The sequence below is a fragment of the Antedon bifida genome, chromosome 8 (assembly GCF_963402885.1).
Source record: "Antedon bifida chromosome 8, ecAntBifi1.1, whole genome shotgun sequence".
Classification (NCBI taxonomy): domain Eukaryota; kingdom Metazoa; phylum Echinodermata; class Crinoidea; order Comatulida; family Antedonidae; genus Antedon; species Antedon bifida.
The window spans coordinates 23,899,342-23,924,050 of NC_136233.1; the positions used below are offsets into that span (position 1 = coordinate 23,899,342).

Below are 24,709 nucleotides of genomic sequence, written 5' to 3' on the forward strand. Positions count from 1 at the left end.
TTTCAATTTGGATACACAAAATAAATGAATCAATCTTTATTGTAGACATTTCAAATTCAATTATAAAAATTGTTCATGTTTTGGGCTAAAAATTAAACTGTATTCGTCGGTTTCAAACGTACACAGCAGCATGCTGAGCAGACGGCGGATGACGCACGTGTCGAAACACGTTTTTACATCCCCCGCCGGCGCCAAATTGCGGCGCCCTCCATCCGCCCGCTCATTCTACTGCTGGTACCATGCATCCATTCTTCTTTCAGCTATGCCTAGGCCTAGCAAGGTCAATTTGAGTAAATTCCATTCTTTATGCATCAGTGAAATTTACAGTTTTTATACAGACTCTCGGAGCTAACTTTATTGTATCAAGAAGACGCTATCAATATCATATCAGTTAGGCCCTACTTACGATGACTCATGAGTGGTGATGTTGGCTCTTCAACTCCCCCAAGCAAGTACATCAGGACCTCAGAGAAGATGGGAATTCTAGCCTAGACCCGGACCTAGACTTAATTTACAGTATGACAGGTAAGTTCAATCATGTTTCATCAGCTGCCAGCTTGATCACTGTAAATTACAAATAGCACTGACACAGTAAGGCCAAATTATTTAAGAAAGATAATGTTTTACTATCAAATCAAATTCAGGGCGCAGGCAAAAAAAAACCCCAATCCAAATGGTAGATTAGTAGTAGTAGTAGTGTAGTACTAGCTTCAAGCTAGGCATCTCCGACGATGTGGTCAGTCAACTAGTGTACCATAACATTACTTTTAGGCTGAGATTAAAAAATAATTCTTTTACTGTAGGCCCTACAAATAATATTCTCAATTTCTGAATATACTTTACCCACTCTGTGTCGCAACTGTCGACTTTATCATTCATTTATTTGATTTCAAAATGTTATTGTTGTATTGTACCATAATGCCAGTCAGTGATATTTTTTTGCACATTAAAACATGCGCCCTTCCATAAAAAGGCTGTGGCGCAGCGTGTTGGACACTGACCTACCGATTGTGAGATCGTAGGTTCGATTCCAACGCTCGTTGCATTGCTTGTATCCTTGGCAAGACTCGCGCTGACCAATATAATAATTGAGGGCACTGCAATGTAAAAAGTGATTTCTATAATAGAATCTATATTTCTGCAAATTTGCACTTCAATGTACAGATATTTATATACAGTAGCTCAAAGCACAGTAATTTAAACCCATCCTCTATGTTGCCTGCCGAATTACAGTACTGTATTACCGATAAATTTTATATAGACATTACTCTATGATACACATGGATCCATGTCTTGAGGTGGATACTGTACAGTAGTTTAGATTCTGGCATGCAAAATACGAATAAAAAGTCCAAAATGTTGTGCTTTGCAGAGCTCATTACTTATTTTGTGAAACGCTATTTTAATCAAACACTATACTGTATTGTGAAATCACTAAATAACAAATGTTTCATCAGAATAGAATTATTTATACTTTTTTATCATTCTGTATGACTATTGAAACAAAAACAAAATACAGAAATACTGCTCTAGTGTAATTTATTCAACAATGACGGAAAAAGCTTTATATTTTGTAGGAATATGTTTTTTAATCCCAAGATCATGAGTTAGTGACACTCTGTTGTATTTTAGTTTACTTCAACTTCTTCTTTGGGCGAAGGTTGTTGGTATGACCACACTTCTTCTTACGGCAGTTGGTAGCTCGAGGGTGAAGCCTGGCATAGCACCTGTAAACATTAATCAATAAGTTTCTAGTATTAAAAAACATGTATCTGAGCAATCTTTGTATATTGTGATTTTAAATTTATGAAAATGTGCAGTACAACAAATTGGTGTTCACAAGGCACCACTCTGGTTATTGGTTTGCATTAGACTTACTTTCTGCAAATCATTTTGTCGCAGTTGTACTTGGAAGCCAAAATACGAAGACTTGGCTCAATGATTCCACCACGAAGACGAAGCACAAGATGAAGGGTTGACTCTAAAAAAGAAGAAATGGTACAACAGGTTGAACAAGCAACAACTATTTATCTGCTCAATTTTTTATTTTACTTTCAATTGAATATACGCACCTTTTTGGATGTTGTAATCAGACAATGTGCGCCCATCCTCAAGCTGCTTTCCAGCAAAAATCAAACGCTGTTGATCTGGAGGAATTCCCTCCTTGTCTTGAATCTTGGCTTTCACATTTTCAATAGTATCTGAAGGTTCCACCTCTAAAGTGATGGTCTTCCCCGTCAGTGTTTTCACAAAAATCTGCATTATGGCTTGTTCCTAAAATTAAAAAACAAACCAAAACATTTTATTTTTAGAAATGAAATTAAAAATATATAGTTTGCCCTGCTGTCAGTGTTGGTAATAGTGAACATTGTCCACAACAGGTCAAGAAGGAGGCAGTTTTTAGCGACATGGGATGTACAGCGACGGTGTTTGGCCTAGCTTACAACACTAGGAAGGAGCGCAGCCAGGCCGAACTAACAAACGAGCGGCATCGCTTGACGATGATGTTGGGCCTAACTGTTCTGACGATTATTGTTCCTAAAGGCAAAGCACTGTGCACAAATATACACTTTTTTCTATACACTAAAGAAATATAGGTGTATTGTGTTGATATTGCTATAACATTATATTCTGTTGGAAGTGAAATAAACCTATTAAATTACGTAAAATTATCCAACACTCCTTACCACGCGTGATCAATGTGTCGAAAAAGAACCTACATACGGGTCGTTTTTGTGACATGGTGGACGACTCTACTGGCAGTGACAAATTAGGAAGTAGTGGCACGAACCGAATTGATTTACCAAACCGGACCACAGTAATATCACTCTGTAGTCAAAGTTAGCTGCTGCTACGAGCGCCCCCTATAATTATCTTTAGTTACAACTTTCCGATTCCCTCGTGTGTGTGTGTGTGTGTGTGTGTGGTGGGTAGTGGCGCAGACCAGTTATAAGTACACAAAAAGGCCTTTTGCAATAATTCTATAAATACTGGCAATTATATTATTTTTTTGTATGTACTATTTTACATGCATTCAGATTTAGGTGTTTAAATTTCTACTACAACAATAAATAATATCACTCAGATGACGTTTGAAAATACTAGACCAGACCGTCCTCTGCGACCAAGTTGCTATAGTAATCCTTAATTCTCAATGTGGATTTTTCAGAAACAAAAACTAAAACCACTTACCTCATCGATGACGTCATATCACGTGTTCATGTCTGGAATTTATGAATAATTTTGCACAGTTGGAGATGGCTTTTATCCGAGTTGGGTTTCAACCATCTCAATTAGTTTCCATAGCCATGATTTAAAATTTATTTTTCATTTTCATTCAATTTTTTTTTTCGGTTTAAATGTTTTAATAGGTCTTAAAAAATTATAATCTCAGTTTATCATTCTTATGATTTTAACAATGTTGTATTCATGTACTTCCTATTTTTCTAATTTTCATCGTAGCCTACAGTAATTGTGCTACCTCACCAACAACGACTTTTTCTTTTAAAAAAACAAACAATATAAATTATATAGCTATATAGCTATATAACGATTAGGTTTTATAAACATTTTAGATAGTGCAGGAGACTTCACTGTTCTTTTTATATTTTAACTGCATCGTATACAATACTCATCTGGCCTGTTCTATTCTGTTTTTCGAGCTCTTTTGGGTTAAAGCCATTCGTGGTATGTACCCCATAGTGGTATAAGTAATACGAGTCTGTGCTCAAGTCCACGTATGGTAATTATGCCTGAAACCGTCGTTAAGAACAGGTCACGCACTGAGTTGGGTAGCAACGTACTAATACGAAGATAGTCAGCCACGCACTGAGTTGGGTAGCAACGTACTAATACGAAGATAGTCAGCCACGCACTGAGTTGGGTAGCAACGTACTAATACGAAGATAGTCAGCCACGCACTGAGTTGGGTAGCAACGTACTAATACGAAGATAGTCAGCCACGCACTGAGTTGGGTAGCAACGTACTAATACGAAGATAGTCAGCCACGCACTGAGTTGGGTAGCAACGTACTAATACGAAGATAGTCAGCCACGCACTGAGTTGGGTAGCAACGTACTAATACGAAGATAGTCAGCCACGCACTGAGTTGGGTAGCAACGTACTAATACGAAGATAGTCAGCCACGCACTGAGTTGGGTAGCAACGTACTAATACGAAGATAGTCAGCCACGCACTGAGTTGGGTAGCAACGTACTAATACGAAGATAGTCAGCCACGCACTGAGTTGGGTAGCAACGTACTAATACGAAGATAGTCAGCCACGCACTGAGTTGGGTAGCAACGTACTAATACGAAGATAGTCAGCCACGCACTGAGTTGGGTAGCAACGTACTAATACGAAGATAGTCAGCCACGCACTGAGTTGGGTAGCAACGTACTAATACGAAGATAGTCAGCCACGCACTGAGTTGGGTAGCAACGTACTAATACGAAGATAGTCAGCCACGCACTGAGTTGGGTAGCAACGTACTAATACGAAGATAGTCAGCCACGCACTGAGTTGGGTAGCAACGTACTAATACGAAGATAGTCAGCCTTGGAATTTATATCTAAGAAATGTATTATTCTCATATCAAAACTTGACTATTCGGCAACATGTTTTGCAGAAATATATTTTGAACCATCCATCGACGAGACGGACATGTTAGTGATACTAAAACTTGTCCGAGAACTTTCTTATACAGTATCGTGCTAGTTTAGCGATCGAGTATATGGGTGTTCATTATAGACACTGCTGCTAGTCTAGCGGTCGAGGATGGGTTTCATTTCTACAGATCTGGGAGTATTTCTCTGCTTCACACCACGCTCATACAAGAAAAATATTATTGAGAAATCGTAAAATAATACAACTTTATGAGGTACGGTCAGTATAGTAATTTCATTTATTAATTACAAGTAGAAAAACGTAATTTAGGCCTATTTATATTGATGAGGTCATACGCATATCACCTCTAGTTAATTAGAGATGATAATTTTAGGTTTTCCTAATTTTTCACCAATTCGAGTAAGAAACATTTTATAAAACTTGGAAAAGATGGTATTTTTTTTAAACCAAAATCACAGTTGTTGAATGATGTTACTAGATAAGAAATATTAAAATATATAAATAAGCCTAAAAGTACCATTTCGGTAAAGGCAAACTGCCCACTCCCTTTAATATGACAACCGAATCAAGCTGTGATTACGACCAAATAGGGCGAACAATTAGCCTGTTCTTGGCACACCTACCGAGATTCACCGAGTTTGATCCTCCTCTGCACCCTTTGTCGCCACTCCAACAACCTGCAGTGTTCATGGGAAGTAATTTAATGTGATAGCTGATTCGCGACATGTCTAAATTTGTTGCGATTCACTTGATAATAGGAACCTTATTACATTACTTAAAATATCAGCACATTCTTCTGTTAGTTTTTACTTCTGAATATTAAAAAAAACACGCAATCTTTTTTTATTGATTGAAAATTGATCATGTCGGCCATTTTATATCTCATAACCTAGCCAATGAAAAGTTTTAACGATATAAATCTAATCTTAGTTTTCTTTTTTAAACAGGATTACAAAGATGACAATGGAAAAGTCAATAGGAATCTTACATCTATGCATATTCGCAGTTTATTTTGTTTGTCCATCAACAAGTGTCAATTGTCAAAACAAAACAAAATGCACTATTCGTGATGACGTCACCGATTGTTCTTATCAAAATCTGAGCTGTATCCCTTGTGATATTCAGACTTCAGTGCTAATCATTTCCTTCAATTTTCTAAAAACTTTAAGTTCAGATGATTTTCGTTGCCTTAAGAATGTGAAGTCCATTGATCTCAGCAACAATCACATTTCAGATATGACGTCATTTCGAAATGAGGGATTAAATAATCTTCAAAGTTTAGATTTGAGCAGTAACCAAATTCATACCATTGATAATAAGTCTTTTAGAGGATTATCCAATCTACTTAATCTGAAATTAAGAAACAACTCAATAACGTCGTTGAATGTTGGTGTTTTTGATGGACTTACAAATTTACAGACACTTGATCTTGGAAACAATTCAATTAGCGTATTGGCTAGGGAAATGTTTGAAGGAGTTTCTAACCTGCAGACGTTAAAACTTACAAGAAACAAGGTACAAGCTCTTGGTGTCAATGCTTTTGGAAACATTGTACGTTTAAAAACTTTGCGAATTGATCACAACAAACTATCTGAATTAAACACGCAGCCTTTCAATAATCTGAAGAAATTACAGTCTCTTGATTTAAGTTATAACGACATCAAACGAATTGAAAAGAGCTGCTTTTCAAATTGTTCAAAGCTTGAAGTTTTGAAATTAAACGATAATTTGTTGAGTTCATTTTCAGGAGATGTATTTGCAGACACCGTCTTCCCCGAACTCCAGTCTCTGCATCTTAGTAACAACATGATTCAAACAATTACGAATAATTCTTTTAATGGAATTAAAAACGTTCATTATTTGCATCTTGATAACAATTACATTAGCCAAATACAAGACAACACTTTTATTGATTTACGTCGTCTTGAGTTTCTGTATTTACAACATAACAATCTAGTTAATTTATCTGAACACGCTTTTCGTGGACTGCTTAGGATTCAGTATCTTGATATTTCATTTAATAATGTACAAGCTTTACAATCAAATATTTTCAATGATAATTCTGCATTGAAAACACTGTCTATTAGGAAGAATAAGATACAATATGTTGGGAATACAACGTTTTCTCCTTTAATATATCTCAATGCTCTCTATGCTGAAGGAAACAAGATAGAAAGTATTATGGCAGTCAACTTTGGACTTCTCAGTCGACTGAAAATACTTTATTTGGACGACAATGTGATCAAATTGGTAGAGGAGACTGCCTTATCAGGATTAACAAGTTTGGTCAAATTATATCTACGAAGTAATAATTTAAAAACTTTTCCTAGTGAAATATTTCCACGTTTAAAGTTATTATCAACAGTGGATCTAAGAGAAAATGAGATTACGTCATTGTCGTCACCGGCAATTAACCAATCGTTCCACCTTCTTTTGGAAGGGAATCCTTTTAGTTGTGATTGCAGAATGACGTCACTAAAACAATGGCTGTCTAATTCAGGTAGTAAACCCCAATCTATAATATGCAACCAACCGGAACGCGTGCGTGGCAAGAACATCTTTAATTTGCAATCAGAAAAGTTTCAGTGCATTGCCCCATCTTTTAACAAGATATCACGTGATATGCGAGTTGAAGTTGGAGAGGATGTGAATCTTTTCTGCACCGTTGATGGTTTTCCAAAACCGGTTTTGAGATGGTTTAATGTTAAAAACTCTGAGATTGGTACTCCACAATATAGTGAAGAGCGTTTTGAGATTGATTCCAATGGAAATTTATATATAAAGAATGTTTCGCTAATTGATACAGGTCAGTACACTTGTGTTGCGTCGAATCCAGGAGGACGAATAGAGGGAAACATACAGCTAGATGTTGTCGAAAAGAAAGGTTCTAAAGCAGGCGTCATCGGTGGTGGGCTATTTGCACTTATTCTAGTTGTGGGAGTTGGTGTTGGACTTTACATGTACCTTTGGAGTTATAAACGCAAACGAGATGTCGTGAATGAGACAGATGAAGCGAATGCTGATCAGCCATATATGTCGATATTTATCGAAGGGTTCCCAACAAATCGTCGTGAAGGTGGAAGTCAAGGATCGATACATTCAGAAGTTGTGTATGCCACAATAGGAGCAGGGATAACTGGAGGTGAAAATAAACACAAAAATGACAAAGAGGAACATGGTTATCAACCAATATGGAAACCACCGGTGATTAGAATAAATGAAGAAAATAGTGAGAAGGAGCAAATGAGGAAGGCACCGCGCAGTCGCAAGCCTGGTAGTCCTGGTTACATGACTATGCTTCCAACGAGCAGTGAAAATGGCGACGAACGTGATCTACTTCCTTCCTCATCGACATTAGGATCGAATAAATTTATCAAAAATAACGTCAGAAAAACAGTATCTGCTCGATTTGAATCTCGTTTTCCAACAAAACCTAAAGACAAATTACAAAGTGAATTGAAAGCAATCTCGAAGGTTTCAACACTTCGAAAAAATTGTGAAGATGCCATACAGAGCACTGATAAAGACAAATCAAAACCGAAACCTCTTTATGCTGTTCCAGAGGGCAACATAAAACGTCATGTACAGCAATTGGAAAGTAAAATAAAGAAGAAAGAAGATCCCTCAGCAGGAACAGATAAAAGTTGTACTATGCCTCGCTTACGTGTTGACAGCGCAGGGAATCGTGCCATGGAACCAATAACAGTAGGAAGTAGGCCAAGAACAGGCTCTGCCAGTAAAATTGAATTTTCTAATAAAATGTATGATTCTGTTGTAAAATGAAGAAAACGTACATGTGTTGTACTTTTTAAAGATAGTCATGTGACGGCGTCAAGTTATGCTGCCTGCATGATGGTTGTACTGACGTTTTGATGAGACCAATGCTATAGGCCTACTACGTGTACGTTTCAGAAATGCTAAATTAGTATTTTCGAACAATTCCCGCGTGTTTTTTTATTGGCAGAGTGTATCGAGACGAGATGACGATGTAAATGAGTAGTAGTGATGTTTCAAAAAATCTCATGATGACGCGAGTTATACGCCTGTATTATTTTGTTGAAGTACAGTATGTGTTGCAAACTATAAAACTGTTAATGTTAAACTTTAGATATTGTATCAAAATTATTACTTAGGTTAAATATTATCGTTTGAACCACCAGAGATCACGTGGTGGCTAAATAATGTAGGAGTCTGCCGCCATCTGGTACTGGCGTCGGCATAATCTGTAAACAAAATTAATGTGACGTCAATAAATGAATAAAATACAGCCTGTTTTTAACTTATAAATGTCATTTTTGTTTTAATTTGCTTTTTGTTGCCATTTTAATGTCACATACGGTAATACTGTACTATATTCACTTAGACCCAAAAATCGAGTCGATCAATTATGTCACACTGATAAAATCGTAATTTAAGAAAAATTACTCAACTGGTTTCTGTTGTTTATTTTGTCTTTTTTTAAAATAAACTAAATCATTATTTTCAATTTTTGTCGGCAAAAGGTGATTAACTTTATGAAAACGGCTTTTTAAAAATTTAGTTTTTGCTTGTTTGGGGACGTCGATATTGATGTTCACATACGTCTAAAAATTATCGACTATATATATATCGCTTATTGGAATCACCAGTTTGACCAAATAAAGTCCAAGCCCAAATATGGTAGTGATATGCTTAAATATGGTAGTGATATGACATCATCATGTCCATATAATAAATATGGCCAAATCACATTTTTTTGTAAAATAAAATTTGATAGTGTAGACTGAGCTTTACATCATAGTTTTATAGCGCCCTCTAGAGCAACAACAATTTTTATGGTGAACATTTACCACCGCACGGCGGCGCACGGTGTATGTTGTGTTTTCCACCAATCCAGTAGCAGCAGTATCCCAGGTGAATAAACCACTTTTTCAGTTCTTGAATAAACTACAATTTAGTATCAGTCGACACAAAAATCAGGACAGAAAGAAAACGTAAGTAATTCAACATTTATGCAACGGTTATTGGGTTATATAGAATAATAGTAAATAAAATGTAACTCGATTCAAAATCTATCTCAGCCAAAAGTCCGTCGTCTTCCGAGGCTGCTGAGCCGATTCTGCATCATGTGTGTTGCTACTTGGACGGTGTGTGGTCGGCCTTTCCTTGTTGCGCGGCGGAACCTTTTGATCTTCGATAGGCCTGAATACAACAAAGTATGATAAGCATTAACAATATCACATAGGCCTATTAGTATTAAGTAAATATAGGCCTAGTTGATTGAGTTTGTTTCTTATTTTTTGTTGGGAGATTCTTCAATAATATTGCTGTGGATGATGGTGGGGTGTGCATGCACTCTACAAAAACCACCAGACTCAGACTGCCTCTGGCCACGGATCCGGCCACGCCCTCTGGCAATTTGTGACGTCATCAGCTTATAATAAAAAAATAAAATAAAGTTTGCAATGTATGTTATGTATATATTTTTGTTTAAATTGTATATTAGAACTTTTTTTATTGATAGTCCAACCTAATTTTGTTGATTTGTTTTTATTAAAAAGGCAATGGATGAATCACTGTACTGGGCTGTGTTATCCAGTGTGTTTATGTGGACAACTTTGTACAATATAGTTTGTCTACTAAATCCTCAACAAAGCTATGAATGGAATTCTCGGATTGTTACTTTTATTCATGGTGTTGTGCTTGTCACCTTGTCAGGATTCTTTGGCTTTCTGTACAATCCATGGCCGTTTACACATCCTGGTAAGTATAACATTCCCTTGTTGTAAGAATAAGTTTAGACCTTACACAATATCTTTACAATTGGTAAATGCACTATAACTTAATAATAATTAAGAATTATACAGTAGTCCTAACTAATCATGTTTGGTTTAATGTGAATCATCACACTAAAAAAATACGAGAACAATTACACTTATAAATGCATTAATAGCAATAACTTACTAACTGCTAATACCTTTTTCAGGTGGGAAAACAACTGTATACGAGACTCTAACAATGATCCTGTGTATTGGATACTTCATATTTGACATATTCTGGTGTATCTACTTCTTTGAAAACGAGAACCTGTTTATGATATTTCATCATGCTGTCACAATTCTGGGCATTTTTGGATCTCTATATACCGAGCGTTCAGGAACAGAGGTCAACGCATCCATATTTGGAAGTGAAATGTCAAATCCTATGCTTCAGATTCGATGGTTCATGCGTGAGACGGGTAAAAAATACAGTGCAGTATATGAGCTCAATGATTTCATATTCATGTTTACGTTCCTTATGTGTCGAATGGTTTTTGGTTCGTATTTCATGTATTGCGAGTTGGTTCATCCTGAACCGATGAATTTCTTCAAAGTTGGTTCTGTATGCTTATGGCTCGTAAGCTTTGTTTTTGCCGTTCAGATTGTAAATTTTGCCATCTTCAAATACACTAAGATGTATCGACGTTGGAGAAGTAAACAGTCTATCTTTGGGTCACCTGAGCGTCAAGTTGCTGGAGAGCAGAAAGATGCTGATAGAGTTAAAAGTGTGAATGGTCTGCATACAGATATATTAAATGGTGGAAATATTATAGGACCACAACATGACGTTAGAAAAAGGTTTATGCAAAATGGTGTCGAACACAATTCTTAGTTGCAGTGTCAAATGTTTTAATTTGGGTTATAAAAATTGGACAAAAACTGACAATAAAAATTAATAACTGTACATTAAATTTGGATATGTCTTTTGGTGTATTTTATGGTGTTTTAATATTAAATTAAAAGTGTTGCCAGTACAGTACTATAAAGCAAAATTCTTGTCATGTTTTTGTATATTATAAATAAGAAAGCTTTAAATTCATATAGTTCCTGATACAGTTTTCCTCACTTTTGAAAGAAAATTAAACCAACGATTTATGCTTTTTTTTAAAGATAGATACTGTATATTTCTAATATTTTTATAAAGAATAAAATAGTATAATTAAAGTATAACAATAAATAAAGAGGTATTTAAATAAAGAGTGTTTCTGGTGATAATAAAATTAATATTTGTAAGGTAGTGTTTAAAAATGAATGTCTTATTTTCTTTCGGCTCATTATTCTTAGTTTCTTTTTGAGTACTGTGTAAACTATATTATGATTTAATAGCGAAATAAAAATAAGTGTATAATTAGTATAATTCATGAGTGGTTTTACTATGAAGTATGCTGACAAAGATTGATGTGAACATTTATTACCAGGAATAAAGAAATTAATCATGATAATTGTGTTTTGTAACAATTTGATTTTTTATATATTTAGGCAAATTGCACTAGCCTCAAGACCTAAAATCTCCTACTTTTCACCACACCACTCACGAATTCCGTGCGCTGTATAAATGGGACAAGCTACGTGGTTTTCCGCTTACAATTACCGCTCGTCTGTAAATTGGGCTATATACACAAGATGCTCTACATAAACAAAGTCTTATTACAGGTCTTTGGGAGTGGACTTCCTCCTTAATGAAAATAGCATTACAGTAAATATGAAATCTTCGGTATAAACAGTAGTTATGTTTTCATATCCGCTCACAATGTGTAAACTCGGTAGAGATTTAACAGCTGCTCATGAAATCGTCATGTCAAAATAGAGTGCTTGCTTAACAACAATCGCACACAAATATCCAATAAAATTATTTACACAGCTGATATAAATAAACAATTCTTTTATTTAAGCGAAAATATAAATGTATTTAATACAAAAAACTATGTTCCAATAAAACAGGTCTAAATATGTTTGTTCACAATTATAACTAAAACGATGAAATAGAAATCTGGATATTTATGTATATATATATATTTTATGTTTATTTTATACGAGAGATAGCTGGCTCATTTGAGTTACAGCAATGTATTTTGCTTGAGCTGACCCTGGCCAGGATTTTCCATTTTTTTGTTATTGTATATTACACTACAGTATATTGATTATGCTGGTTGAATAGATGAACAAAACATTTGGGGTATAACATATTAATAATAAAAGAACAAAAATACATAATATATTAGAATGTGGATAGTACATTACTGTTATTATAACACCATACACCGTGACATAAATTTCAAACCCATTTAATTGATTACAAACATACGTCTAACAAACTTATACACATCAAAATAGTGCACTTTATTTTAAGTGCAAGAACAAAAGAAAAACAAACAAAAGATATTTTTAAAAGATTCTCAACTACGGTATTTAATGGTGTAGTATCATTATTCTTTAAATTATTATTACTGGGTCTATAAATATTTTTATTTCCGAGATCAACGGCTCCATCATCAATAGCTTATTCTGGGGCGTCATCGATGGTTAATACGGACTCCATCATCAATATGTAGCTTACTGTGGGGCGTCATCGATGGTTAATACGGACTCCATCATCAATTCCTCTTCGTCTTCAGCAACTTCAATTGCCAAAAGAGATGCATGCAGCATTATGAACGAAAATGATGCTCCTGTAGTAGCAAAAGAAAAGCGTCAAAATATTTATAAATGTTAACAAACTTTTGTTGAAACATTTTCTCATATCTGTATTGTAATTGGATAACCTACTTTAAATGTTTTGTGTGTGGGAAATCAATAAACCCATCAAAAGGTAAAAACCATTCATACTTAACTACTATGTCTGTGTTACTATTTTGCGGCAATAACAATTTTATTTTTAATACTGTATACGCTAAATGTATAATATGACAATAACTTACCTAAAACCCAGAATATTGCTGATGTCCCTCCTGCCAGAAAGAACAATGGTAAAGACATTGTTGACAGCAAGCCATACTGCTGAGCCATTGTTAGTTCATGACCTATAATAACAAAAATTACATAATTAATCATACAGTATTATTAAGAGGAGAGCTTAGGGAACCAAAAAGGCTCCCTAGGGGTGTCCCAATGGAGCGGTTCCACTGTAGTTGCATGAATGGGATGTGATATGAGACGCATCATAACTACTTACCCATAACTTTTATTTTCTTTCCTCCCAGTTTACTATGTACTAGATACCAGGCAGCAAACAACACACCTAAAGCCACCACCAGCAAGGGAGTTGTCAATCTATAAATACATAAATCAAAGTGTCAGTATTGTAGTGCCGCTACAGATGATTAAGCGGAGCGCGTCGTTCTAAACACATGGACGCGCTCCGCCGTGCGTATACCTTGGAACGTCAAGTACGTTGAGGACACTTGAATAAGTCGACGACGGAACCTAGACGTAAACTATATTATTACTCACTTATATTATCATACAGCTAAAGACTATTATAATGGTGAGTACTTTACGTTGTAGTCTTTTATCGTAGTTAAGTAACTAAACCAAGAGACTAGCAATCTCTTTAGTATTTAGTTAATGGTTTGGAAGACACATGTCACATAAATATATAACATTCAATTCGAACTTTCTTATAAGTAAAGTAATTTAATATGTTGCTACAATGCTATACTATTTAAAAGCCTTAATTGGCTAGTCTTGTTTTTAAATAAAAGTGTGATTAAATAAAGAAATGTATTTCTTAAACTTACAAGCAATAAATTGCTAGTCCTATAAATACAAATAAATAGTTGCTCTGATAGAGAGTAATATTATGAACAACTCTCTTCACCAAATCCTTGCCATCTTTGGGTTTTCCAAATTTATTAAAATTTAAAAACTTTGGCCATGGTTGAATAGTGTCTCGTCTACTTTGTACCCATTCACGTACACCAGCATTAGAAAGCTGAATCGACATTCTGTTGAATAAAAATGTGAATATAGAAACATTTAAATTAATAAAATATTGTATTGCAGTATATGACGTCATATTTGGTGAACTTTTGGCTGCAAACATATTTTTTTTTTACAATGGCAATTAAAAAAAAATATTTATTTATTAAAGCAAAGAAATTTCTTGTTTTCGATGTCCACTGTTTGCTAATAAAATAAATCAGAATGCATTGCATTTCCAGTGTAATGTTTGTGGCCACGTCATCCTCGGGATGAACTGACCACAGAGTCACAGCAGGTCGGCTCCAGGCGAAGAAGCGGTGGACCATATTGCCAAGACCTGACAACCAGTAAGGCCTGGCAATGACAGTTGGTAAAACAAGCTTTATGTAACAAGCTAACAAACAAAGTAGTGACCAACCAAATTACTCACTTTCCTTTAGGTAATTGTGGTATTTCTATATCACCTTCTACAGCAGTAGATGCCATGCAAACAGGTTTTTCAGCAATTATTTACAAATTTTGACTGTCAACAATCGTCAACGCAATATCTCTCTTCAAAATTCTTCCTTTCACAATCTTACCCCCTCTAGAGTTTTTGGAGGTATGAAAAACATGTCGGCGGGAAAACCCGGTGAATATGAATCTGTATGATTTTTTACTCTGCTTGTTTACAAGTGTTTCATCTTATAGAAATAAATTGTATGTTTAAACCTGCCTACTAGGTAGGAAAGCCATATTGTAGTTAGGGCTGATAGAAACATTTATATTCGCTAGCTGCTAGTGACCTACTAGGCCTAGCTAGGCTAGTAGTAGCAGTACTAACTCTAGGCCTGGCCCTAGGCCTAGCTAGGTAGCTAATAATAATATGTACTCTAGCTAGTAGGCCCTCTCACTACCTGTGTCTGTGTCATGCAAAGTAGGCCTAGTGACTAGACTAGTAAGGCCTAGTCTAGAGTGTATTATTAGTATAGTAGTACTATAGGGTTGCGCCTACTTAGCCTAGGCCTAATTAACTAGTTCTAGTGGAGTGCTACCACTACTCAGATTACACAAATGTAATAAGATTTAATAAGAATACATTCTATATAAATGATTTGTAATGTTTTATATTTTCAGAAAATCAAGTATTGACAATCTAGCAACAAGATAAAAAATGACGTCGTCTTCAAAGCAAAAAGAGGCAGCAAGATGTTTACATGAGTGGGTTGTTAATGAAATGCATTTTGTTCCACAAGGAAGATATAGCAATTCACAAGTACCCTCCCAAGAACAATTTACTAGGTACTTTATTCACTAAATTCATTTTACTATTTATTTGATCAAATAGTATTTTAAATTTTTAATTAAAGTTTTTATAAATACAATATATTTAGAAATGTTTTTCAGATCTATGTTATTCAGATCTATGTTAATTTTGTTCAACCTGTTTATATTTTCAGCATTTGTCGTGGACAGTTGGCAGACATCTGGAAATATATTACACAGCATGTTTATTCAGCACAAACTACAGCCACTGTTAAAGGCAACTTGCATTTGTATCCTTTTTACACTGTGAATTGATATTTTAAGTTTTAAGGCCATATCTTCACAATTAACATAAAGTAGAGAAAGTATGCATTTTAATATAATTTGCTGTCAGAGTAAGGTATAGAACTGACTGTTACTATTGCAAACATCTACCTATTAGATACAATTGTGGATATAAGTATAAGTAGATATAAGTATTAGCCCTAATATAAGACAATGTCCATAATATTAAAGCCTTATTTTCCTTAGCTACTTAGACATAAGCAATCTTCCAGGTATGGTGGACAAGAAAAATACTCTGAAAGTAAAGCTAAACTATTGGAAGAAAGAAAGAAGTTGAGGCAACAATTAAAAGATGTTAGCAACGATGAAGACCATGTTACACGGGACGTCAGGAGACTTCACAAAGAAGTTTCTATTGGTGGTAAGTTGACGTTTATTTTTATTTTTTATTTCAACCATCTTTAATGAGGGTAACCCTTCCAGTTTAGCCCAGTGGGTTAATTGATATTCAAGGGCCCTCTAAAATTAAATACATTGCAACAATTAACAATAACAAGCAATCATCATAAACATTAAATTAGAAATCAGAATCAATATATAATAAAATCAAATGAGCAAGAGTTTAAAGTATATCTTTTCAACTTATATTATATTCTTCCATGTTTGTTGACGAGCAAACCACTATTCTATTGATTGAATAAATTGTAATTTAAAGAAGTCACTCCATTTAGTACTACTTTTGATATTTTTTAAAACTTGAATTATTTTGTAGAAGAAGATAAAATAAAATTGTGCAGTGATATTAATGATATCCGAAAGAAAACAAGATTGTTGAATGCTCACAGTTTGATATGCAAAACGGATATTGCTCGTTATGAAAAATATAAAGAGCGTTTGATTGGACGACTACGACGTGAATGTAAACAAGAGAAGTAAGTTTTGGGTAAACTATAAGCATAGTTAATAAGATGTTTGCATATTTGAATAATATGGAATAATTCGCTTTACTTATAAAACATGAATGAAAAAGAATAAATGAAGGTTCTAAGAGAAATTAATTAAAATGAGCACCTTGTTCTATAAATAATTGTAAAAATCTTCTTATATAGAACAGTGGAGAGTAATACAGTCTTCTTCAGTAGAAAGGGATCTAAAGGATCAGAAACCCTGGAAACTGCTTGCACTGTGAGTAGCATTTTAATATTTTATATTCAATTTAGATAGATTAAAGAAACTAATCCATTTTAGAAAATGGATACAATGTTGATGTATAATATTCTATCATTCAGAATTTGTTTATATTTTAGAAAGCTGTTCGAGATGCATGTGAAGACATTTCAAACTTTTTAAAGAAGACACTAGAAGATAATGTGGACACAGATCAAATGTATATATTGTATTTTTAAATATCTGTATTTTAACGATTATTGTTTGTGACATTGTTTTACCTGAGCCAGGCTGTGCTTACTTATTGTTTGTGACATTGTTTTACCTGAGCCAGGCTGTGCTTACTTATTGTTTGTGACATTGTTTTACCTGAGCCAGGCTGTGCTTACAGCATTAAGACCCAGTCTCGTTTTGACCATATCGCCTCTTTATGTAATTGTAAATTTCCCTTACCATGTTTACTTAGACAGAAGGGCACTAGCACTACTATCAAATGTTTTTAGTGATTAAGCACAACATAATTGAAAAATCCCCAAACACATTATTTCTTTGCACATTGGGGCATTTACCATTTAGAATCTAACCACAAATTCATGTTTAAATAATTTAAATTCGTTTGATTGAAGTAAAAAAAACAAAGAAACAATTTGGAAGTTGGTTGGTAAAGCTGTTACAGATAATGAACCATTGCAAGTTGTGACATCATTGAAAACTATAGCAGAAGAAACTGGCTTAAAACTAAATGTAGTAACAAACTCAATTGACTTGATGCAGGATGCTGAAACACTCAGGTAAAACATTGGTTAAAATTAAATATTTATGCTGATTGAATTGTTTGTTCAAATCGAGCCAAGTAAGAGGGTCACAGTTTTATACGAAAACATAATCCTGCCACATGAATATAAATATAGAAATTTCGACATAGCAAAAAAAAAATCTGATTGCATCGATATTAAACTGTAACTTAAGTAATTTGTAAATAAAAGCTAATTTTTTAAGTATTGACTTATCCCTCCTTTTGCTTGGCTCTGCCATATTATTTTACCATCAACCTGTGTTGTTAATTTGACACTGCAAAACTGTATATTGCCCTACGCAGCAGCAAGATAGAAAATGTTTACCTAAAATAATGCAATTATATTTTAGATTTAAGTTTGCTTCAAGTGGGCATTTAAGTGACATGTCCATGGCGCCTGACAACATGAAGAGTGTAAATCAGCTGATACTAGTAAGTAATGCTTCATTAAACTTAAGTTATGAGAGAAAATGGATTTTATTCAAATATATCATTAGATTTTGTTTAATAATTATTAATAAATGTTGTATTTGTAGAAAAGACAGATCGCACACATTAACCAGTTTACTAAAACTGAAAAATGTAAGAATGATGGTTATAAACTGGACCAAAACCTGCTGCACATAAACGATCAGATAAAAAAGAAATCAAGTGAGCTGTTTAAGAAAGACATGAAATCAGTGGAAAATGCAAGGTATAATGGCATTATCAATCAAGTCGTCTAGATGTTAAATGTTTTACTGATAGTATAACACAATCAAGTTGTCTAGATGTTAAATGTTTTACTGATAGTATAACACAATCAAGTTGTCTAGATGTTAAATGTTTTACTGATAGTATAACACAATCAAGTCGTCTAGATGTTAAATGTTTTAACACTAAGTATAACACAATTAAGTTGTCTAGATGTTAAATGTTTTACTGATAGTACAACACAATCAAGTTGTCTAGATATTAAATGTTTTACTGATAGTATAACACAATCAAGTTGTCTAGATGTTAAATGTTTTACTGATAGTATAACACAATCAAGTTGTCTAGATGTTAAATGTTTTAACACTAAGTATAACACAATCAAGTTGTCTAGATGTTAAATGTTTTACTGATAGTATAACACAATCAAGTCGTCTAGATGTTAAATGTTTTAACACTAAGTATAACACAATCAAGTTGTCTAGATGTTAAATGTTTTACTGATAGTATAACACAATCAAGTCGTCTAGATATTAAATGTTTTACTGATAGTATTTTGAACTTAATGGATAATTATAGGTTTAACTAAAACGTTGATCTTGGTTGTAGCGGCATTTTCTGATTTCCTCCTGAATCTTTCTGTTAAATGAGTCTTTATTTATTTACAATATATGACTGGCAGTTTCTACAGTAGTTCATCTACCAATGTATAACTGAGAACTATGTTTTTTTGTAGAAAACTGTTTTCACTGGAAATAAATCTGGCTGCAACCAGCGGTACAATCAAATGCTTGAATGAGCAAATATTCCTACTGACCCAGTCGGTTACCAAGGCAACTAAAGAAAGAGAAGTATTGCATGGAAAATACAAGCAAATACAAAACTTCATGATGGTTTCGGTAAGTTATTATTTAGTTATTTACAAACTAAGATATGGCTTTACCACGTGATACGGCTTTACCATGTTGAAACACCAGTTCTTGTCAAATCACCGAATTTAAGCAACGTTAGGCCTGGTTAGAGCTTGGATGGGAGACCATCTGGGAATATCGGGTGCTGTATATGAAGGTCCGTGGGGCATTTGAAATCAGCATTGCTGACTGTTATGGCAGCCCCTGCATCTAGTATCTGCCTCAGGCGTATTAGCTTATGCCTTTCCTCTGGTCAAGGTGGGCACTGGACGAGAGAAGCCCTTGATCAATGTTAGGACCAATCAAGGTGCTTTAAACAGTCCTGGCTTTGTTTGTTTCAAACCTGTTAGTGGTGGTAATTATTGCTGTTGGTTTCGATTGAATAAAATAAAAAAAAATAAAGTAAACTTTAAGTATCATTTGTAAATCATTCTCATGCATAATAATCTTTTTCTTTTTTTTTTAAAGGATGATAAACAGAGTTTAATCAAAAGTTTAGTTCGTCAAAATAGAGATGCAAAGAGTAGACATGAAAAACAGAAGGCAGATGTAAGTTTTATCAAAATTACATTAAAAGCCATTCTGGAATTTATTAGTGTAGGAAAAACAGCTATTACTAAGATCTAGCTAATTTTGTTCAAATGTTTTTTGTAGCTTTTGAAGTACATGCAGGAACGGTTGTGTTCACACAAAGTAGATGTTTCTTCACAATCTGATCATCTTCAAAATGGCATATTAACAAATCTCCAACACTTTACAGCTTTATCTTTTTCACTTCTGCAAATGTTTCAACTAGAGTAAGTCTTCACAATATTGTTTTGAATGTAATCAACAAAAAGCTCTGTCTACATTATCAAACTTTATGTGACAAAAAAATGTGATGTGATATATGGATGTCACATCACACTTTTTCGATAGTGTAGACAGAGCTTTATATGTTAGTATTTTTTTCCTTTTGATAAATCATAAAAAATAGACTATTTTGTTACCTTTCGGCTACTTGTTCACATGATTGATGTGTTGATTGTTTATCTTCACTCGTCGTGTCTCGGTGCTGTCTAGCGCCACTACTTGTTCGTATGGATGTGTCGATGTCCTGGGTGATGAATTTTGTTGAAAACCTTGTATATATGTTGTATATTAATAAGGTTTGATGTTCTTCCACAGGGATAACGCTGTTAAAGTTCAGCATCTATCATTGAACAGCTTAGGGAATGTGCCAATACAGAACACTGTGTTACAGACACTTACAGATCTTGCACAATTCCCAATTTATAAGGTGATTTGTAGCATTTAATATAGCTGATAATACAGTAGTTCATGTAGGGATGTAAGCTCCAATAATCGCGTCATGATTGTTCAAATTACATCTCTATATTGTGTCCTAGTGGGAACCAAGCTTAATCAGTATTGTTATATTAAATGTTGCATTGTATTCTTTGTTGATGGTATCAATTGTTTATGTTTCTAAGTTGTCTCCTAGTGGGAACCAAGTTTAAGCAGTACTGAGTATTGTTATACTGTACTAAATATTGCATTATACTGTCTATTGATGGTATCAATTGTTTATGTTTCTATGTAGGCACCAGAGTGTTTGTTGACACATTTAGTGGAGTTAAAAGTAGACGTTGGAAACATTGAAGCATTGCTAGAATCTCAAAATCATCTTCATTCAATGTTATCCAACAATTCAAATCAAGCCACGCCAACATTGGATACAATAGGTTTGTTGATTTCAAGCTTTACACTATAAATAATACCAAGCATTTATGCCATACATATATCCGATAAAATTGCTGATAGGTGCACATGATATAAAACAATTATAATACCTGTACCATCAACTGGATTTTGTATATTACAGCGTTGAGTCAAGATGTGCGTGAATTTGATGCAAAGCAATTGAAGATGCTGCTACCAGTGTTACAGACAAGACTTTCAGAAACTTCTCAAGGCCTTGCACAATGTATTCAAGTGAAGGACTACATAGCAGATTGGTGAGTTAGTAGACTTTCTATATCAGAGCGCAACGCAAGCAACAGTTCAGATAATCGCTTGTGTTTGGTGAAATTACTTGCGTTGCGCTTACATCCTTGCTTTGCGTACAATTGGGAACCAAGCTTTACTGATTATGTTTCCAATTTTCATGCATAATCAATGTTACTATTTGTTTAGGTTGGAGCAACCAAGTCAACATTTGACTCCATGGGTACAGGCACACAAGCAGACTTACCAAGAGTGGCTGACCAAGTGGACAGTTACAGTGACCAGACTAAGACAGATTTCTCAATGAGTACACACATTTATTTAACAGATGCACTTTCATTAATATTCCAAAAGTTATATAGGGTGACCAACTTTGAATCATGCACTATTTTCCTTAAAAAAGGGAGTGTTTTATTTATTAATTGTAACAAATTTCCTCTACATTAATTTAAGTTTTTGTAGTTAAACAGTATAATGATTTGCACTGATTGTTTATAGATATGAATGCTTATAAATAGTAAGATCAGAATTCTTTGGATGAAGACTGCCGGATATGAACCAACTTCTCATTCAATGTAAGCTGTGTGTTGATTAGTGTCGTCAGATACACAACCATAAGAAGATCCTAAAATTAAGATAAGATAACATTTTTATTGAACCATGGGTGTAGCCCATCCAGCAAAGCTGATCATTGGGGCCCTTGACAATACAATACAAACAGTACGAAAATACATATAAAAAACTATAATAAATATAATGTATAGTGACATTTTTTGTTTAATTATCAGTCTTAATTCATAACAGAAATAATTTGTAAAAAATACTTGCCTTCATGTTATCATTAATCATTTGTTCAAATTGTTCTGTGTCAAGTTGAGGTACATTTGAGACTAAGTCCATCAAAAATCGTCCAACTTGGTTATCGGCCGGTGTCTTTCCGCTCTGCAACATTAAATTGAAAACAAACGGTTTCTGATGTATGTACAGTATTTATAATTTTGATTAAATTGGTTTATATGTTAACTACTCACCAGTACATTGTCAACATAGCTGATAACAGCTGACAACATTTCTTGGAGTTTGTAACACGCTCTACCAACATGGTTAAGGTCAGAAAAAATATCTACAGTTTTGGTTGTTGGTGACTTTCCCTGGATCAATGTATCCACTGAAATAACAAAGTAAACTAACTTATCAGAAATGATTTCACAGTGAGACAGCTAAGCGATTGGTTATGAAACATTCTTCTGCCATACAAATAAATGAAACAACTTACAAGCTACACGTTCTGGTTCATGGCTAACAAGTTTAAATGAAACAACTTACAAGCTACACGTTCTGGTTCATGGCTAACAAGTTTAAATGAAAACAACTTACAAGCTACACGTTCTGGTTCATGGCTAACAAGTTTAAATGAAACAACTTACAAGCTACACGTTCTGGTTCATGGCTAACAAGTTTAAATGAAACAACTTACAAGCTACACGTTCTGGTTCATGGCTAACAAGTTTAAATGAAACAACTTACAAGCTACACGTTCTGGTTCATGGCTAACAAGTTTAAATGAAACAACTTACAAGCTACACGTTCTGGTTCATGGCTAACAAGTTTAAATGAAACAACTTACAAGCTACACGTTCTGGTTCATGGCTAACAAGTTTAAATGAAACAACTTACAAGCTACACGTTCTGGTTCATGGCTAACAAGTTTAAATGAAACTGGTGTAAAGACAACACCTTGTGTAGCACCAGGGACGCCCATTGTATTTCTGAAAATGATAAAACATTTTACTATAAAGCAATAATCATTCATTCAATCTTTTATTTCGGAATCTATCTCTGATCCATAGAAAGTAAAATTACATATAAATTAATTAAAAATAAACACGACAGTACTAATTACTACTACTCATCTCAGGATGGCATTCCACCTAGAGAGCATCTTTGACTTGATAATTGTTGAGACTAAATTGAGTCTACACATCATAAAAACTGGTATGTATTATACTTGAGTACAGACTTATATACCAAGTTCCCAACTATCTATGCCACAAGTATATGTTGGAATAGTTTACCCAAGCCAAGCTTTCATAGCCATTTCTTGATTACTTAGTGATGTATTGATAGTTAGATGAACTGGGTTGTTGCATTCTCTGGAATAATACTCGTGAATAAGAACAGAGTGTTCTGTAATGCCATGACCTGTTGCATACCTTTAAAACAAAAACATCTTTTTATATTATTATTCATTATTTATAAAGTGCCTTTCCAGAAGATCAAAGCGCTGTACAGAGAGTTTAACAGAAACCACATACAATACATATTACCATTAAAAAACATTAAAAAACGCTTTTTTACCATCCAACTATACTCTCTGCAGGATTCACTTTTTTATGAAGATCAAACATATTTTTAGCAAATTCAATATCAACAGCTACTTCATCTTCGGATTCATTGTGCGGGACACAGAAACAGTTTGTTATTTCTACTACACCTAAAACATTGGTGCCTGCAAAAAAAAAATTATTTAGTGTTCAAAAAAGCAAATAATACAGTAATAAAGTATAATAATTATTAAATTAATAATGATTAATATTATTAATATTATAAAGAATTTTATTAAGTTGATAATGTTATTATTTTAAACCGAAATGACGGTGATTTACTTCTACAGTTGTACTACAGTAGGCCTTATAAAAGGATTGTTTCATTCCTACCTAGTGACTAGGTAGGCCTCCTCTCTACCACCAGTCGCCATGTCATCAGTACAGATAATAGCAGAGTCTAGAGAGGGAGGCCTCCCTCTCTTACTTGGCTTAGTCTACTTTTTTAAGGTAGGGAGTAGGCCTATAGGCCTAACTAAATAAACCATATGTTCTGAATAATAAACAGTTTTATTAAAATGTAATAAGTCAACCTGTTTACCAAGTAACGTTCCAATTACTCTGGCATGTTGGTCTTGACGGCGTTCAAACGAATCTACAATTGTGAACAAAACAACTGGGTGCACGCTGCACTCGACAATCGACGCCATTTTTGATAAATCAACAGCAACAATTATAGATGCCGCCCTCTACCTCTACCAGTAGAAAGTTTTCTTGCGTTTTGGTACTCCGCCGATCATCCCCTTTCTTTCATTCTGTCATGGATACCTCCATGATTCTGTGTCCCGCCTCTACTAGAGTACTAGTACTACATTTTGTTCTCGGAAGGAAACTTTAATTTTCCGCATTATAAAACTGACTCACTAACACTGAACAACTTACATATTAATGTTAT

The 24,709-nt window shown here is 34.3% G+C and overlaps 7 protein-coding genes across 11 annotated transcripts in view; 4 read left to right on the forward strand and 3 right to left on the reverse strand.

The window, feature by feature from the left end:
- Positions 1–24,709, forward strand: part of LOC144849787 (protein Flattop homolog) — a 35,036-nt gene that overhangs the window by 8,647 nt on the left and 1,680 nt on the right. The window lies entirely within an intron of this gene.
- LOC144849775 (uncharacterized) lies at positions 245–8,908 on the forward strand. Of its 2 annotated transcripts, none has more exons than XM_078706816.1 (2): positions 245–525; positions 5,576–8,908. In XM_078706816.1, the coding sequence occupies exon 2, from the start codon at positions 5,586–5,588 to the stop codon at positions 8,409–8,411; it is 2,826 nt and encodes a 941-aa protein (XP_078562942.1). In that variant the 5' UTR covers positions 245–525; positions 5,576–5,585; the 3' UTR covers positions 8,412–8,908. The 2 variants fall into 2 exon arrangements, with proteins under 2 accessions (XP_078562942.1, XP_078562941.1); XM_078706815.1 differs by lacking the exon at positions 245–525 and adding an exon at positions 4,810–4,881.
- On the reverse strand, positions 1,523–2,741 carry LOC144849788 (ubiquitin-ribosomal protein eL40 fusion protein). The gene is made up of 4 exons (XM_078706843.1): positions 2,688–2,741; positions 2,073–2,274; positions 1,879–1,981; positions 1,523–1,727 (listed from the first exon to the last, which is right to left on the reverse strand). Exons 2-4 carry the CDS (start codon positions 2,260–2,262, stop codon positions 1,634–1,636), a joined length of 387 nt encoding a protein of 128 aa, XP_078562969.1. The 5' UTR covers positions 2,263–2,274; positions 2,688–2,741; the 3' UTR covers positions 1,523–1,633.
- LOC144849653 (TLC domain-containing protein 5-like) lies at positions 9,472–11,868 on the forward strand. Of its 3 annotated transcripts, none has more exons than XM_078706640.1 (3): positions 9,472–9,601; positions 10,169–10,370; positions 10,594–11,868. In XM_078706640.1, the coding sequence occupies exons 2-3, from the start codon at positions 10,172–10,174 to the stop codon at positions 11,256–11,258; spliced, it is 864 nt and encodes a 287-aa protein (XP_078562766.1). In that variant the 5' UTR covers positions 9,472–9,601; positions 10,169–10,171; the 3' UTR covers positions 11,259–11,868. The 3 variants fall into 3 exon arrangements, with proteins under 3 accessions (XP_078562766.1, XP_078562765.1, XP_078562767.1); XM_078706639.1 differs by lacking the exon at positions 9,472–9,601 and adding an exon at positions 9,719–9,823; XM_078706641.1 differs by lacking the exon at positions 9,472–9,601 and adding an exon at positions 10,041–10,074.
- LOC144849786 (prenylated Rab acceptor protein 1-like) overlaps positions 12,292–24,709 on the reverse strand; it is a 100,456-nt gene continuing 88,038 nt past the window's right edge. The window contains exons 2-6 of the mRNA XM_078706840.1: positions 14,778–14,899; positions 14,164–14,370; positions 13,599–13,696; positions 13,345–13,446; positions 12,292–13,095 (exon numbers count right to left, since the gene is read on the reverse strand). Coding sequence (XP_078562966.1) covers positions 12,980–13,095; positions 13,345–13,446; positions 13,599–13,696; positions 14,164–14,370; positions 14,778–14,833 — 579 coding nt within the window. The 5' untranslated portion in view covers positions 14,834–14,899 and the 3' untranslated portion in view covers positions 12,292–12,979. The remainder of the gene's footprint in view (positions 13,096–13,344; positions 13,447–13,598; positions 13,697–14,163; positions 14,371–14,777; positions 14,900–24,709) is intronic.
- Positions 14,954–22,596, forward strand: LOC144849777 (uncharacterized). Of its 2 annotated transcripts, none has more exons than XM_078706825.1 (17): positions 14,954–15,046; positions 15,464–15,628; positions 15,787–15,882; positions 16,132–16,298; positions 16,650–16,809; positions 16,987–17,062; positions 17,185–17,264; positions 17,671–17,835; positions 18,191–18,272; positions 18,377–18,534; positions 19,270–19,432; positions 19,913–19,993; positions 20,099–20,241; positions 20,612–20,723; positions 21,027–21,168; positions 21,309–21,441; positions 21,620–22,596. In XM_078706825.1, the coding sequence occupies exons 2-17, from the start codon at positions 15,501–15,503 to the stop codon at positions 21,735–21,737; spliced, it is 2,004 nt and encodes a 667-aa protein (XP_078562951.1). In that variant the 5' UTR covers positions 14,954–15,046; positions 15,464–15,500; the 3' UTR covers positions 21,738–22,596. The 2 variants fall into 2 exon arrangements, with proteins under 2 accessions (XP_078562951.1, XP_078562950.1); XM_078706824.1 differs by having other exon boundaries at positions 14,967–15,069.
- LOC144849783 (eukaryotic translation initiation factor 3 subunit F-like) lies at positions 21,792–24,474 on the reverse strand. The gene is made up of 7 exons (XM_078706838.1): positions 24,356–24,474; positions 23,789–23,939; positions 23,506–23,643; positions 23,108–23,199; positions 22,462–22,598; positions 22,259–22,372; positions 21,792–22,055 (listed from the first exon to the last, which is right to left on the reverse strand). The coding sequence occupies exons 1-7, from the start codon at positions 24,462–24,464 to the stop codon at positions 21,954–21,956; spliced, it is 843 nt and encodes a 280-aa protein (XP_078562964.1). The 5' UTR covers positions 24,465–24,474; the 3' UTR covers positions 21,792–21,953.

Bases quoted from the DNA above. Each gene is read 5' to 3' on its own strand.
- LOC144849788 (XM_078706843.1), bottom strand. From the start codon at position 2,262: ATGCAGATTTTTGTGAAAACACTGACGGGGAAGACCATCACTTTAGAG. The intron at 1,982-2,072 runs GTGCGTATATTC...CTTCTTTTTTAG, and splicing joins TGATTACAACATCCAAAAAG to AGTCAACCCTTCATCTTGTG. The intron at 1,728-1,878 runs GTAAGTCTAATG...TAATGTTTACAG, and splicing joins GACAAAATGATTTGCAGAAA to GTGCTATGCCAGGCTTCACC.
- LOC144849653 (XM_078706639.1), top strand. From the start codon at position 9,734: ATGTGTGTTGCTACTTGGACGGTGTGTGGTCGGCCTTTCCTTGTTGCG. The intron at 9,824-10,168 runs GTATGATAAGCA...TTTATTAAAAAG, and splicing joins ATAGGCCTGAATACAACAAA to GCAATGGATGAATCACTGTA. The intron at 10,371-10,593 runs GTAAGTATAACA...TACCTTTTTCAG, and splicing joins ATGGCCGTTTACACATCCTG to GTGGGAAAACAACTGTATAC.
- LOC144849777 (XM_078706825.1), top strand. From the start codon at position 15,501: ATGACGTCGTCTTCAAAGCAAAAAGAGGCAGCAAGATGTTTACATGAG. The intron at 17,265-17,670 runs GTATATATTGTA...GTTTGATTGAAG, and splicing joins AATGTGGACACAGATCAAAT to TAAAAAAAACAAAGAAACAA. The intron at 20,724-21,026 runs GTGATTTGTAGC...GTTTCTATGTAG, and splicing joins CACAATTCCCAATTTATAAG to GCACCAGAGTGTTTGTTGAC.
- LOC144849783 (XM_078706838.1), bottom strand. From the start codon at position 24,464: ATGGCGTCGATTGTCGAGTGCAGCGTGCACCCAGTTGTTTTGTTCACA. The intron at 23,940-24,355 runs GTAAACAGGTTG...TTTTTTTTGCAG, and splicing joins AGTAATTGGAACGTTACTTG to GCACCAATGTTTTAGGTGTA. The intron at 22,599-23,107 runs GTAAGTTGTTTC...TTGTTATTTCAG, and splicing joins TGAACCAGAACGTGTAGCTT to TGGATACATTGATCCAGGGA.